At 39.5% G+C, this 13927-nt stretch overlaps 1 protein-coding gene across 2 annotated transcripts in view; it reads left to right on the forward strand.

Moving 5' to 3' along the window:
- Positions 1-13927, forward strand: part of SLK (STE20 like kinase) — a 60147-nt gene that overhangs the window by 16996 nt on the left and 29224 nt on the right. For both annotated transcript variants that reach the window (XM_068961339.1, XM_068961340.1), the window contains exons 2-4: positions 4595-4759; positions 6350-6398; positions 8741-8890. In XM_068961339.1, the coding sequence (XP_068817440.1) occupies positions 4595-4759; positions 6350-6398; positions 8741-8890 (364 nt within the window). The remainder of the gene's footprint in view (positions 1-4594; positions 4760-6349; positions 6399-8740; positions 8891-13927) is intronic.

Raw genomic sequence — 13927 nt, forward strand, 5'->3', positions numbered from 1 at the left:
CCATAATTTGAACCCTAACAGTCTGATCCACTAGAACCTGCAACTTGAAATTCTATCTGTATTAAGCACTTAGCATGTATCTGTTAATATTTATGTTTAGACTACCTTTAAAAAATAAGTATAACAGAGAATGAGAAGACAAGCCACTGACTGGGAGAATATGTTTGCAAATGACATATCTGATAAAGGACTGTAATTCGAAATATATTAAGAATTCTTAAAACTCAACAGTTTGAAAACCATGGTCTGATTAAAATATAGCCCAAAGATTTGGGCATCTCACCAAAGAAGATATTCAGATGGCCAATAAGCATATGAAAAGACGCTCAACATCATCTGTCATTAGGGAGTTGTAAATTTAAAGAGGGGGACACCACTATACACGTATTAGAATGACAGAAACCTCCACCAGCACAACCAAATGCAGGCAAGGGTGAGGAGCAACAGTTCGGTGCAGTCACTCAAGTCGTGACCGACTCTCTGCGACCCCATGGACTGCAGCACGCCAGGCCTCCTGTCCATCACCAGCTCCTGGAGTTTATTCTAACTCATGTCCATTGAGTCGGTGATGCCATCCAACCATCTCATCCTCTGTCATCCCCTTCTCCTCCCACCTTCAATCTTTCCCAGCATCAGGGTCTTTTCCAGTGAGTCAGTTCTTTGCATCAGGTGGCCAAAGTTTTGGAGTTTCAGCTTCAGCATCCGTCCTTCCAATGAATATTCAGGACTGATCCCTTTAGGATGGACTGGTTGGATATCCTTGCCATCCAGGGGACTCTCAAGAGTCTTCTCCAACACCACAGTTCAAAAGCATCAATTCTTCAGCTCTCAGCTTTCTTAATAGTCCAACTCTCACATCCATACATGACTACTAGACTATTGGAGCAACAGGAACTCTCAGTCATTGCTGTTTGGAATACAAAATAGTATAGCCACTTTGAGTTCACTTCAGTTGCTCAGTCGTGTCCGACTCTTTGCAACCCCATGGACTGTAGCCTACTAGGCTCCTCAGTCCATGGGATTTTCCAGGCAAGAGTACTGGAGTGGGTTGCCATTTCCTTCCCCAGGGGTTCTTCCCGACCCAGGGATTGAGCCTGGGTCTCCCGCATTGTAGGCAGATGCTTTACTGTCTGAGCTACCAGGGAAGGTGGTATACTATACACTTACTTTTACCGTATGATCCAGTAATTCTGCTCCTTTGTACTTACTCAGAGAAGTTGAAAACTTAAATCCACACAAAAAGTTGCATGCAGATGTTTATAGCAGCTTTATTCATCATTGCTAAAACTTGGAAACAACCAAGATGCCTTCAGTTGGTGAATGAATAAACATGCCTACTACATCGGTGTATCCAACTATTGTTTAGCACTAAAAAGAAATTAGGTATCAAATCATGGAAAGATGTGGAGGAATCTTAAATGCATGTTACTCAGTGAAAGAAGCCAATCTGAAAAGGCTACATACTGTATGAGAAACAGAAAACAGTGGAGACAGTAAAAAGATCAGGGGAGGGGTTAGGAGAAAGAGTGGGGAGAATAGGCCGAGCATAGAGATCTTTAGGGCAGTGAAACTATTCTGTATGATATTAACATGGTGGATACATATCATGTATTTTCTCCAGACCCATAGAAGGCACACCAGGAGTTCATCCTAATGTAAACAGTGCACTTCAGGTAATGATGATGTGTCAATATAGATTCCTCAGCTTTAGCAAATGTACCACTCTGGTGCAGAATGTTGGTAGTGGAGAAGGCTGTGCATGAACAGGGAAGGGTTGTATATGGAAGCTCTTTGTACTTTCTGCTACATTATATCTACTTTCTGTACATTATATCTACTACTGTGGGCAAGAATCTGTTAGAAGAAAGGGAGTAGCCATCATAGTCAACAAAAGAGTCACAGTGCAGTACTTGGATGCAGTCTCAAAAATGACAGAATGATCTCTGTTCATTTCCAAGGCAAACCATTCAATATCACAGTAATCCAAGTCTGTGCCCCAACCAGCAATGCTGAAGAAGCTGAATGCTTCTGTGAAGACTTTCAAGACCTTCTAGGACAAAAAAGATGTCCTTTTCATTATAGGGGCCTGGAATGCAAAGTAGGAAGTCAAGAAATACCTGGAGTAACAGGCACGTTTGGCCTTGGAGTACAGAATGAGGCAGGGCAAAGGCTAAAAGAGTTTTCCCAAGAGAATGCACTGGTCATGGCAAACACCCTCTTCCAACAACACAAGAGAAGACTCTGCACATGAACATCACGAGATGGTCAATACTGAAATCAGATTGATTATATTCTTAGCAGCAAAAGATGGAGAACCTCTATACAGTCAACAAAAACAAGCCCAGGAGCTGACTGTGGCTCAGATCATGAACTCCTTATTGCCAAATTCAGACTTGAAGAAAGTAGGGAAAACCACTAGGCCATTCAGGTATGACCTAAATCAAATCCCTTACGATTATACAGTGGAAGTGAAGAGTAGATACAAGGGATTAGATCTGACAGAGTGCCTGAAGAACTGTGGACCAGAGGTTTGTGACATTGTACAGGAGGCACGGATCAAGACCATAATGCAAAAAGGCAAAATGGTTGTCTGAGGAGGCCTTACAAATAGCTGTGAATAGAAGAGAGGTGAAAGGCAAAGGAGAAAGGAAAGATATACCCATTTGAATGCAGAGTTCCAAAGAACAGCAAGGAAAGATAAGAATGCCTTCCTCAGCAATCAATGCAAAGAAATAGAGGAAGACAATAGAATGGGATAGAGATCTCTACAGGAAAATTAGAGATACCAAGGGAACATTTCATGCAAAGATGGGCACAATAAAGGGCAGAAATGGTATGGACCTAACAGAAGCAGAAAATATTAAGAAGAGGTGGCAAGAATACAAAGAAGAACTGTACAAAAAAGATCTTCATGACCCAGATAATCACGATGATGTGATCACTCACCTAGAGCCAGACATCCTGGAATGCGAAGTCAAGTGGGCCTTAGGAAGCATCACTACGAGCAAAGCTAGTAGAGGTGATGGAATTCCAGTGGAGCTATTTCAGATCCTAAAAGATGATGCTGTGAAAGTGCTGCACTCAATATGCCAACAAATTTGGAAAACTCAGCAGTGGCCACAGGACTGGAAAAGGTCAGTTTTCATTCCAATTCCAAAGAAAGGCAATGCCAAAGAATGTTCAAACTACCGCACAATTGCACTCATCTCACACGCTAGTAAAGTAATGCTCAAAATTCTCCAATCCAGGCTTTAACAGTATATGAACCATGAACTTCCAGATATTCAAGCTGGATTTAGAAAAGGCAGAGGAACCAGAGATCAAATTGCCAACATCCGCTGGATCATGGAAAAAGCAAGAGAGTTCCAGGAAAACATCTATTTCTGCTTTATTGACTATGCCAAAACCTTTGACTGTGTGGATCACAACAAACTGTGGAAAATTCTGAAAGAGATGGGAATACCAGACCACCTGACCTGCCTCTTGAGAAATCTGTATGCAGGTCAGGAAGCAACAGTTAGAAGTCGACATGAAGCAACAGACTTGTTCCAAATAGGTCAAGTAGTACATCAAGGCTGTTTATTGTCACCCTACTTATTTAACTTGTATGCAGAGTACATAATGAGAATCGCTGGGCTGGATGAAGCACAGGCTGGAATCAAGATTGCCAGGAGAAATAACAATAACCCCAGATATGCAGATAACAACACCCTTATGGCAGAAAGTGAAGAAGAACTAAAGAGCCTCTTGATGAAAGTGAAAGAGGAGAGTGAAAAAGTTGGTTTTAAAACTCAGCCTTCAGAAAACTAAGATCATGGCTTCTGGTCCCATCACTTCATGGCAATAGATGGGGGAACAGTGGAAACAGTAAGAGACTTTATTTTCTTGGGCTCCAAAATCGCTGCAGATGATGACTTCAGCCATGAAATTAAAAGATTCTTGCTCCTTGGAAGGAAAGTTATGACCAACCTAGACAGCATATTAAAAACAGAGGCATTACTTTGCCAACAAAGGTCCGTCTAGTCAAGGCTATGGTTTTTCCAGTAGTCATGTATGGATATGAGAGTTGGACTGTGAAGAATGCTGAGTGCCGAAGAATTGATGCTTTTGAACTGTGGTGTTGGAGAAGACTCTTGAGAGTCCCTTGGACTGCAAGGAGATCCAACCAGTCTATCCTAAAGGAAATCAGTCCTAAATATTCATTGCAAGGACTGATGCTGAAACTGAAGCTCCAATACTTTGGCCACCTGCTGTGAAGAACTGAGTCATTTGAAAAGACCTTGATGTTGGGGAAGATTGAGAGCGGGAGAAGGGGATGACAGAGGATGATATGGTTGGATGGCATCACCGACTCAATGGACATGAGTTTGAGTGAACTCCAGGAGTTGGTGATGGACAGGGAGGCTTGCCATGCTGTAGTCCATGGGGTCACAATGAGTCGGACATGAATGAGCGACTAAACTGCACTGCACTGTACTTCCTGCTTAGATTTGCTGTGAACTGAAAACAAAAAATAAAGTTTATTAAAAAATAATAATATTTATAAAGCAAATATGCATTGTAATCCTGGACACAATGATACTTTTGTTTTTAGGCTCAGAATAAAGAGACCAATGTTTTAGCTGCTGCAAAGGTGATTGACACCAAATCTGAAGAAGAACTTGAAGACTACATGGTTGAAATTGACATATTAGCATCTTGTGATCACCCTAATATAGTCAAGCTTCTAGATGCCTTCTATTATGAGAATAATCTTTGGGTAAGTATTTTTGGTTAATCTGTAGGAATAGCCAAAATAAGTAATTGTCCTGAAGAGATTTATAACTTGTGTAGACCTGTTTTTTGACTACCTCTTCTGTTCAGTTACTTATCTACTTGAACGAGAATTGACCCATTGATGAGAGGGTGATTAACAACACAGCAACATATCCTTAGCTTCAGCAGGTGTTTAGATGTGTATTTCAGAATACTGTATTTCATGACTGTTTGACATTGGACCGAAATGTAGAAACTTGGTGAAGAATTTTAAATTTCCTAAATAATGAAATGGAGTCCTTTTTTGTTTTGAATTAATATTTTTTTCCCAATTGGAACTTCTTTGTTTCAATTCTTTTTTTTTCTCCCCAGGTCTTTAATTTATTTATTTGTTTTTTAATGTTAGTTTGAAGTGTCTTATATTAGTTTCTTAATTTAAATTTAAGTATTTAAATTTTTTTAACATTTCTTTTGTTTTGGCCAGGTCTGTATGTAAAATTTTTATTCATTTTTAGAAAATGTTAGGCATAAATATATAAATAAAATGTTAATATTTATAATAAGCACTCAGTCACTTGCTCTGCACCAATAATAATTTAATCAAGAGGACTTTTTTCAATGGAGTTTTAGTTTGTCTTCTTGAAGAAATAAGCAAAGTATTACAAAAGAAGAGTAGATAGTATAAGCTATACCTGGTTGCGAATCAAAAGAGCTTTCCTTTTTTATTTTGGTGATGCTAGGCAGGAGCTTGAATAAATCAGTTAATCTTTATTAGTCTGTTTACTCCACTATAGGATAATAATGATCTGTCTCCCAAATTATTTTTCATATCATATAATGAATTTGAAAAACAACTTATTGTAAAAAATAAGCTCCTGTAAAAAATAAAGTGGTGTTCTATAGAGGAGAAAAAACTATGAATCTGTACAATTTGTTAAGCTATGTAATTAACAGAAACAGCTAGACAACTATGAGGGACAGTGGGAGGGAGAGAGAGACATGAGTTAATTGAAGAATCATAAAAATACAAAATGAAAGCGGTGATGAGGATTAGGAAGGAAAAATGCATGGTGGTGTGTACCAGGGAGGTTTGGGAAGGCATCCAGTGGGAAGTGATAAGTGAGCTAGTATCTGAAGCTCTTGTGTATGTTTTCCCCAAGTTTTTAGAAAAACTAAAAGCAACCTTTCAGGATGTGTTCCTGTTAGTAAAGTTAAAAAATATACTTGTTCATTTAACTCACAATAATTACCTTAAAAAAGGAGCTTATGAAGTCTTTGAGTGGTGAGGAAATGGATGTATGATATGGCCCTTAATAAAAATTCTGTACCTGGTAATTTTAGAGAACCTGGGGCGCTACAGCTGGTGGTGAACAAAGGTGCACATGCTTCCACGTGTGCTCCCTTTGTGCTTTCTCACATGGATAGCAAGACTTGTAACTCTGTTTACAAAGAAAGCCTTTATGGTTGTTAGCATAGTATTATTTATGTAGCTTAGGTTATTTGATAGCTATTTATCTATCTTTTTTGCTAGCTCGAAGGAAAAATACTCAGAGTCAGTGTTGTGTTAGATGTGTGCTTTTTTATTTGCCTGCAGATCCTCATTGAATTCTGTGCTGGTGGAGCAGTGGATGCTGTGATGCTTGGTAAATGCCTTTTTGTTCCTTACATTTATATCTTAAATGATACTTTAAAAAAAGTCAGTGGATTTCAAACATTTATACATGTATATTTATCTTATTGTTGAGTAACATTCAGTAAGTTAAATTAGCCTAATTATTTTTGTATTCTTCAGTTCAGTTCAGTCGCTCAGTTGTGTCCGACTCTTTGCGACCCCATGAATCGCAGCATGCCAGGCATCCCTGTCCATCACCATCTCCCAGAGTTCACTCAGACTCACGTCCATCAAGTCTGTGATGCTATCCAGACATCTCATCCTCTGTCGTCCCCTTCTCCTCCTGCCCCCAATCCCTCCCAGCATCAGAGTCTTCCAATGAGTCAACCCTTCGCATGAGGTGGCCAAAGTACTGGAGTTTCAGTTTTAGCATCATTCCTTCCAAAGAAATCCCAGGGCTGATCTCCTTCAGAATGGACTGGTTGGATCTCCTCGCAGTCCAAGGGACTCTCAAGAGTCTTCTCCAACACCACAGTTCAAAAGCATCAATACTTCAGCGCTCAGCCTTCTTCACAGTCCAACTTTCACATCCATACATGACCCCTGGAAAACCCATAGTCTTGACTAGACCATAATAAAATTTTAAAATTAAATGTTGCTTCCTGACCTGCATATAGGTTTCTCCAGTGGCAGGTCAGGTGGTCTGATATTTCCGTCTGTTTCAGAATTTTCCACAGTTTATTGTGATCCACACAGTCAAAGGCTTTGGCATAGTCAATAAAGCAGAAATAGATGTTTTCCTGGAACTCTCTTGCTTTTTCCATGATCCAGCGGATGTTGGCAATTTGATCTCTGGTTCCTCTGCCTTTTCTAAAACCAGCTTGAACACCTGGAAGTTCATGGTTCATATACTGTTAAAGCCTGGCTTGGAGAATTTTGAGCATTACTTGACTAGCATGTGAGATGAGTGCAATTGTGCGGTAGTTTGAACATTCTTTGGCATTGCCTTTCTTTGGAATTGGAATGAAAACTGACCTTTTCCAGTCCTGTGGCCACTGCTGAGTTTTCCAAATTTGCTGGCATATTGAGTGCAGCACTTTCACAGCATCATCTTTCAGGACTGGAAGTAGCTCAACTGGAATTCCATCACCTCCACTAGCTTTGTTCATAGTGATACTTTCTAAGGCCCCCTTGACTTCACATTCCAGGATGACCTGCCTCTTGAGAAACCTATATGCAGGTCCGGAAGCAACAGTTAGAACTGGACATGGAACAACAGACTGGTTCCAAATAGGAAAAGGAATACGTCAGGGCTGTATATTGTCACCCTGCTTATTTAACTTATATGCAGAGTACATCACGAGAAATGCTGGGCTGGAAGAAGCATAAGCCGGAATCAAGATTGCCGGGAGAAATATCAATAACCTCAGATATGCAGATGACACCACCCTCATGGCAGAAAGTAAAGAGGAACTAAAGAGCCTCTTGATGAAAGTGAAAGAGGAGAGTGAAAAAGTTGTCATAAAGCTCAACATTCAGAAAACTAAGATCATGGCATCTGGTCCCATCACTTCAAGGCAAAGAGATGGAAAACAATGGAAACAGTGTCAGACTTTATTTTCTGGGGCTCCAAAATCACTGCAGATGGTGATTGCAGCCATGAAATTAAAAGATTCTTGCTCCTTGGAAGGAAAGTTATGACCAACCTAGATAGCATATTCAAAAGCAGAGACATTACTTTGCCAACAAAGGTCTGTCTAGTCAAGGCTATGATTTTTCCAGTAGTCATGTATGGATGTGAGAGTTGAACTGTGAAGAAAGCTGAGTGCCAAAGAATCGATGCTTTTGAACTGTGGTGTTGGAGAAGACTCTTGAGAGTCCCTTGGACTGCAAGGAGATCCAACCAGTCCATCCTAAAGGAGATCAGTCGTGGGTGTTCATTGGAAGGACTGATCCTGAAGCTGAAACTCCAATACTTTGGCTGCCTCATGTGAAGAGTTGACTCATTGGAAAAAACTCTGATGCTGGGAGGGATTGGGGGCAGGAGGAGAAGGGGATGACAGAGGATGAGATGGCTGGATGGCATCACCAACTTGATGGACATGAGTTTGAGTAAACTCTGGGAGTTGGTGATGGACAGGGAGGCCTGGTGTGCTGCAATTCATAAGGTCGTAAAGAGTCCGACACGGGTGAGCAACTGAACTGAATTGAACTGATAATATGTGAAGACAGTAATATTTGTGTTACACTTTTTAAAAAGTCATTTCATTGTATATAATCTTCAACAGTGACAGTAAAGGTATTAAAGGTGTATAGCCTGCTGATACACTTTCAGGGTACAAAAATGCTTATTTGTTTACTTTTTTGTTGCAGAGCTTGAGAGACCATTAACTGAGTCCCAAATACAAGTAGTTTGTAAGCAGACTTTAGAAGCTTTGAACTACTTACATGATAATAAAATCATCCACAGAGATCTAAAGGCTGGCAACATTCTTTTTACTTTAGATGGAGATATTAAGTTGGGTAAGTTTATTCTTTTAGATAAAACGTTTGACTTTATGCTTTGAGATTTCTCCCTGTATGTCTGTTACTTAATATTGTTCTGTTATGACTCAAATATTAATATGTGAAACAGAGAATTACGTTAAAATATGTAAAACATGGAGAATTACTTCATGTTAATTTTTTAAATTGAGGCTTCCCAAGTGGTGCAGTGGAAAGAATCTGCCTGCCAAACAGGAGATGTGGGTTCGATCCCTGGGTTGGGAAGATCCCCTGGAGAAGGAAATGGCAACCCACTCCAGTATTCTTGCCTGGGAAGTCCCATAGACAGAAGGGCCTGGTGGGCTGCATTCCATGGGGTTGCAAAGAATCAGGTACGACTTAGTGATTAAACAGCAATAGCAATTTTAAAAATACTTCCTTGGCGGGAATTCCCTTGCAGTCCAGTGGTTAAGATTTGGTGCTTTCACTGCCAGTGGCCTGGAAACTAAGATCCTGCAAGACCTCCTGGCCTGAACTAAGATCCTCCTGGCCTCATGCGGTGAGGCCAAAAAAAAAAAACTTGGGTAAATAATTATTCATTAACTCCCAGAATTTCTAAGTATAGGCACCTGATATAAAGACTCTTTAAACAATAAGAAAGGATGGATTGTTATTTTTAAAAAGACACACTTTTAAAAGACTGCCTAATAATTTTTCCCTTAAATTTTTATATGTAGAATTAATATTTATAAATATAATACATTTAGAAAATGACACATTATGTAAAACCACTTAGTTTTGTCTTCATTTCTAGAACTCATATCTAGTTGTTTTCTTTTTCCATCTTTAGTTTTATATTCTATTTTGTAGATATGGTATCTTGGCTAAACTCACAAAGTAACTAAGTGTAAAAAAGATGCTAAATTAAGTATAAGGTTGAAAATAGTTTTGTTTTTTTTTTTTTTTGCACTGAGGGAATAAATGATAATTTCATAAGGAAGAATAGATATAAACTTTAGATGGGAAATTAATGAATTTCATATATACACATACAGATAGAAGATACAGTCCTTTTTAAGTATCCCCAAGATATGAATTATAAAAAAACTCTGGTGATGAAGCCTAAATTTGAGTATTTTGGACAGATATTAAAAGGACAAAATATATCCAAAGGCCATGCTGATACCAGTGATCATAGTTCACTTTACTTTGTCATGACCTCTAAGCAGGTATACTTTGATATACTACTAAATTTTAAATATTTTTTTGAGAAATAAATACAGGAAACCACGTTAAGAGTTGTGTAGCTTATTGACTTGTAGCTCTGTACACAATAGCTTTGTAATCACCACTTAGATAAAGAAATAGAAATATGTCAGGCACCGGCCACCCACTCCAGTACTCTTGCCTGGAAAATCCCATGGATGGAAGAGCCTGGTGGGCTGCAGTCCATGGGGTCACTAAGAGTCGGACATGACTGAGCGACTTCACTTTCACTTTTCACTTTGATGCATTGGAGAAGGAAATGGCAACCCACTCCAGTATTCTTGCCTGGAGAATCCCAGGGACGGGGGAGCCTGGTGGGCTGCCGTCTATGGGGTTGCACAGAGTCGGACATGACTGACGCGACTTAGCAGCAGCAGCAGCAGCAGGCACCTTAGGAGCTGCGTCACGTGTCTCATCTCAAGTCACTGTCCTTCTCTTCTCCACAGGTACCCTGTATACTAACCTTTATGGTAATCACTTCCCTGTGTTTCTTCATGGCCCTGTCACCCAGTGTTCATCTCTTGACTTTAGAGTTTAGACTTGTCCGTGTTTAAAGCCTGCTTTTTCTTTTAAGTCTCTTTTAATGTATGGCTCATACCCCCCATCCCCCTCCCCACCATTCCTTTCTTCTCTTTATGTTTTATCTGTGGCATGCATGTTCATGGCATGCTTTCTCAAAGAAAGAAAGAAAAGCTCCGTATTACCATGGTTGTGACCCTCCAAAGGCCCACTGATAGTACATGAACAGATATACAGTATATCTGTGACATTAAAATTTCATGAGAGAGAGGACTGGGGAAAAATGTCTAAAAAGGCTCTTTAGGAGAGGATGAAAAAGAAGTTGAGAAACACTCGTCTGTGGGACCTGAGCTGTTGGACCTGTAGTTTTTCTTATCTTGCATTTTACTGGCTGCATACTCCTGATGACGTCAGTAAGTTCCTCTCTATATTTCCCTCAATTTGCAGATAAATCCAAAGACTTTTTGGCAAGAGTCTGCATGGTTTTGTATTCTTTCATTTATTAGGACATGGTATTTTAAGACCACAGTCTGAGTGTTAAGTATACTTATAGTTTCTGGACTGGCCTTCCTTCTAGGCCTTTCCAAAGAACAGAGCAAGGCTCTTCTGAATTCCTACATATGTCCTATTCAAATTCATGTGTTAATTTTCTGCCTTTTTAAGGCTGAATAGTATTCTGTTATCAGCTTATGTATACACCATGTTTGACTTATTCATTCATCCATTGATGGACACTTTGGTTGCTTCCACCTTTGGGCTTCTATGAATAATGCTGTTATGAACATGGGTGTATAATATCTGTTTTGAGTTCCTGCCTTCATTTCTTTTGGGCAGATACCCAGATTGTATGGTAATTCTATGTTTAGTTTTTTGAAGAACCATCGTACCATTTTCCACAGTGGTTGCACAAATGTACATTTCCATAGCAATGCACAGGGCTTCCTGTTTTTCTACCTCCTCACCTGCACTTGTTATTTTCTGTATTTTTGATGACAACCATCCTAATGGGGTTGAAGTGATAGTGGGTGTGAATTCGTTGTGTTTATTTGCTCTTGCATTTCTCCTAGTTTAGTCTTTGTTTCTAAAGTGATTTTTTATTTCTGATTTCTCTTGTGTTCTGTCACCTCATTCATGAGTTTTAAAATGCTGATATATATTACTTTTTTTATGTCATATCATATTTTGAAGTTTGTAGCTTGTTTTGAAATAGTATAATTTTGATCTATTTTTGGTACATGTTTTCTGTAAGTGTTCTAAAATCTTATTTGAATACAGCAATTTACTTTTGTATAAAATAATACATGGCATTGAAAATAACTATATTTTTGAAGATTTAGGATGCTGAAATAGTTTTGCGTTGGTTGACATTTAAAATAATTGCACTTTATTTCATTAATTCATGCATACAGAATGTCTTCCTTTTCTGTGACATTGTATTAAGTATACACAGATATTATAGAACCGTATTATCCTCAGGAGCCATATATACATTACAATAACCAAATTTTTATTATCAGATCACATTCTTGCAAATGGAAATAAATATGTAAATGCTATTTTAACAGACCAACATATATCTGCCACATTATTGTAAGTAGAACTGTAAAGTACTTAATAATGACCTTAATTTTCCCCCTTGCACAAGAATGAAGGTGGCTTCTTATCCCTCCTTAGTTTATCGCCTGCTCTTAAGAGTACTTAGGGAGGTATGACTGTTGGCAGTGGACATTTGTGGTTTAGGTCTGGTTTTGGACCTCCTTTCCCAGTCATGTGCTGAGGGAAAAAAAAGTTCAAAAGACTATTAATGGGTTCTCAAAAAACACTGAAATGGAGTAAATACTGAGTTGACTGTGTGCTTGATCGCTCAGCTGTGTGCAACTCTTTGTGACCCCATGGACTGTAGCCTGCTCCTCTGTCCATGGGGATTCTCCAGGCAAGAATACTGGGGTGGGTTGCCATGCCCTCCTCCAGGGGAATCTTCCCAGCCCAGGGATCAAACCCAGGTCTCCTGCATTGTAGGCTGATTCTTTACTGTCTGAGTCACCAGGGAAGCCCAAGAATACTGGAGTGGGTAGCCTATCCCTTCTCCAGGGGATCTTCCTGACCGAGGACTCTAACTGGGGTCTCCAGCATTGCAGGCAGATTCTTTACCATCTGAGCTACCAGGGAAGCCCTCATATCACCACATTAGCAAGTGTAACATCATTCTGTAGGCAGTAGGCAGCTACCAAGGTGTTTTAAGCAGAACTACCTGGTCAAAAAAAGAAAAGAAAAAACTATATAATAGATACAAATAATTAGAATACAGGGCAGGATTTCATGAGTTTTAAAAGTTCTACTGCCAAAGTATCACAGAGGTTAAAATTGCATATATTATTAGTGATAGTAGCTGCCATTTATTGTGTGTATTCTGTGCCAGACCTTGGGGCATGAATACAAATACTAGATCTTTGGTATTTATTCAGTTTTGAGAATTGTGGCATGTCGGATGAAATTTTAGGAGTGAAATGTATATGGCATGAGGTAATTTATGCAGCAATAGCAATTTTGTGTTGCTGTTAGTGATCGAGCTCTAAGCTGAAAAGGAGTAAACAACTGATAAAGTTATGGTGTTGCTGTGCCCTATGATTTAAATCAGGAAACATCGTTCCTGGGTTTTTTCTTTGTGATGTAATATTATGAGGAAATTAGTAAGACGTACGCTGTCATTTGGGCTTCCTCGGTGGCTCAGCACTGAAGAATCTGCCTGCGATGCAGAAGACACAGGAGAGGCGGGTTCAGTGCATGGGCTGGGAAGATCCCCTGGAGGAGGGCATGGCAACCCATGCCAGTATTCCTGCCTGGAGACTCCCATGGACAGAGGAGCCTGGCAGTCTACACTCCATGGGGTCCCAAAGAGTCAGACACAATTGCGCACGCAGGCATGCTGTCATTTAAGGCTTCTTTGGTATAATTTCTGTCTTTCACACTATAGAAAAACTGTCCTTCAATTTAATTGTAACATGTAGCACTACGTGACATTTATTTTGAAGTGGATAGATTGGTCTGTTTTAAAATTACTATTTTTTTTTGTCAGTTCTGGAGAATTTGTGATCTGAAGATGTGTGAAGATGGTGGTATTAAGTGTATTAATGATGGAATCTTTTCTGTGGCAGTTTTTTTGTGGGGAGGGTGGGGATATGGTAGAAAGAGCGTGGTCAATATTAGGGTGATAGGGAAGTTACTTCTCTTTCCATTTTGTGTGCTGTGCTTAGTCACTCAGTTGTGTCCGACTCTTTGCAACCCCATGGG

Source organism: Capricornis sumatraensis, chromosome 23, assembly GCF_032405125.1.
Source record: "Capricornis sumatraensis isolate serow.1 chromosome 23, serow.2, whole genome shotgun sequence".
In the NCBI taxonomy this organism is placed as follows: domain Eukaryota; kingdom Metazoa; phylum Chordata; class Mammalia; order Artiodactyla; family Bovidae; genus Capricornis; species Capricornis sumatraensis.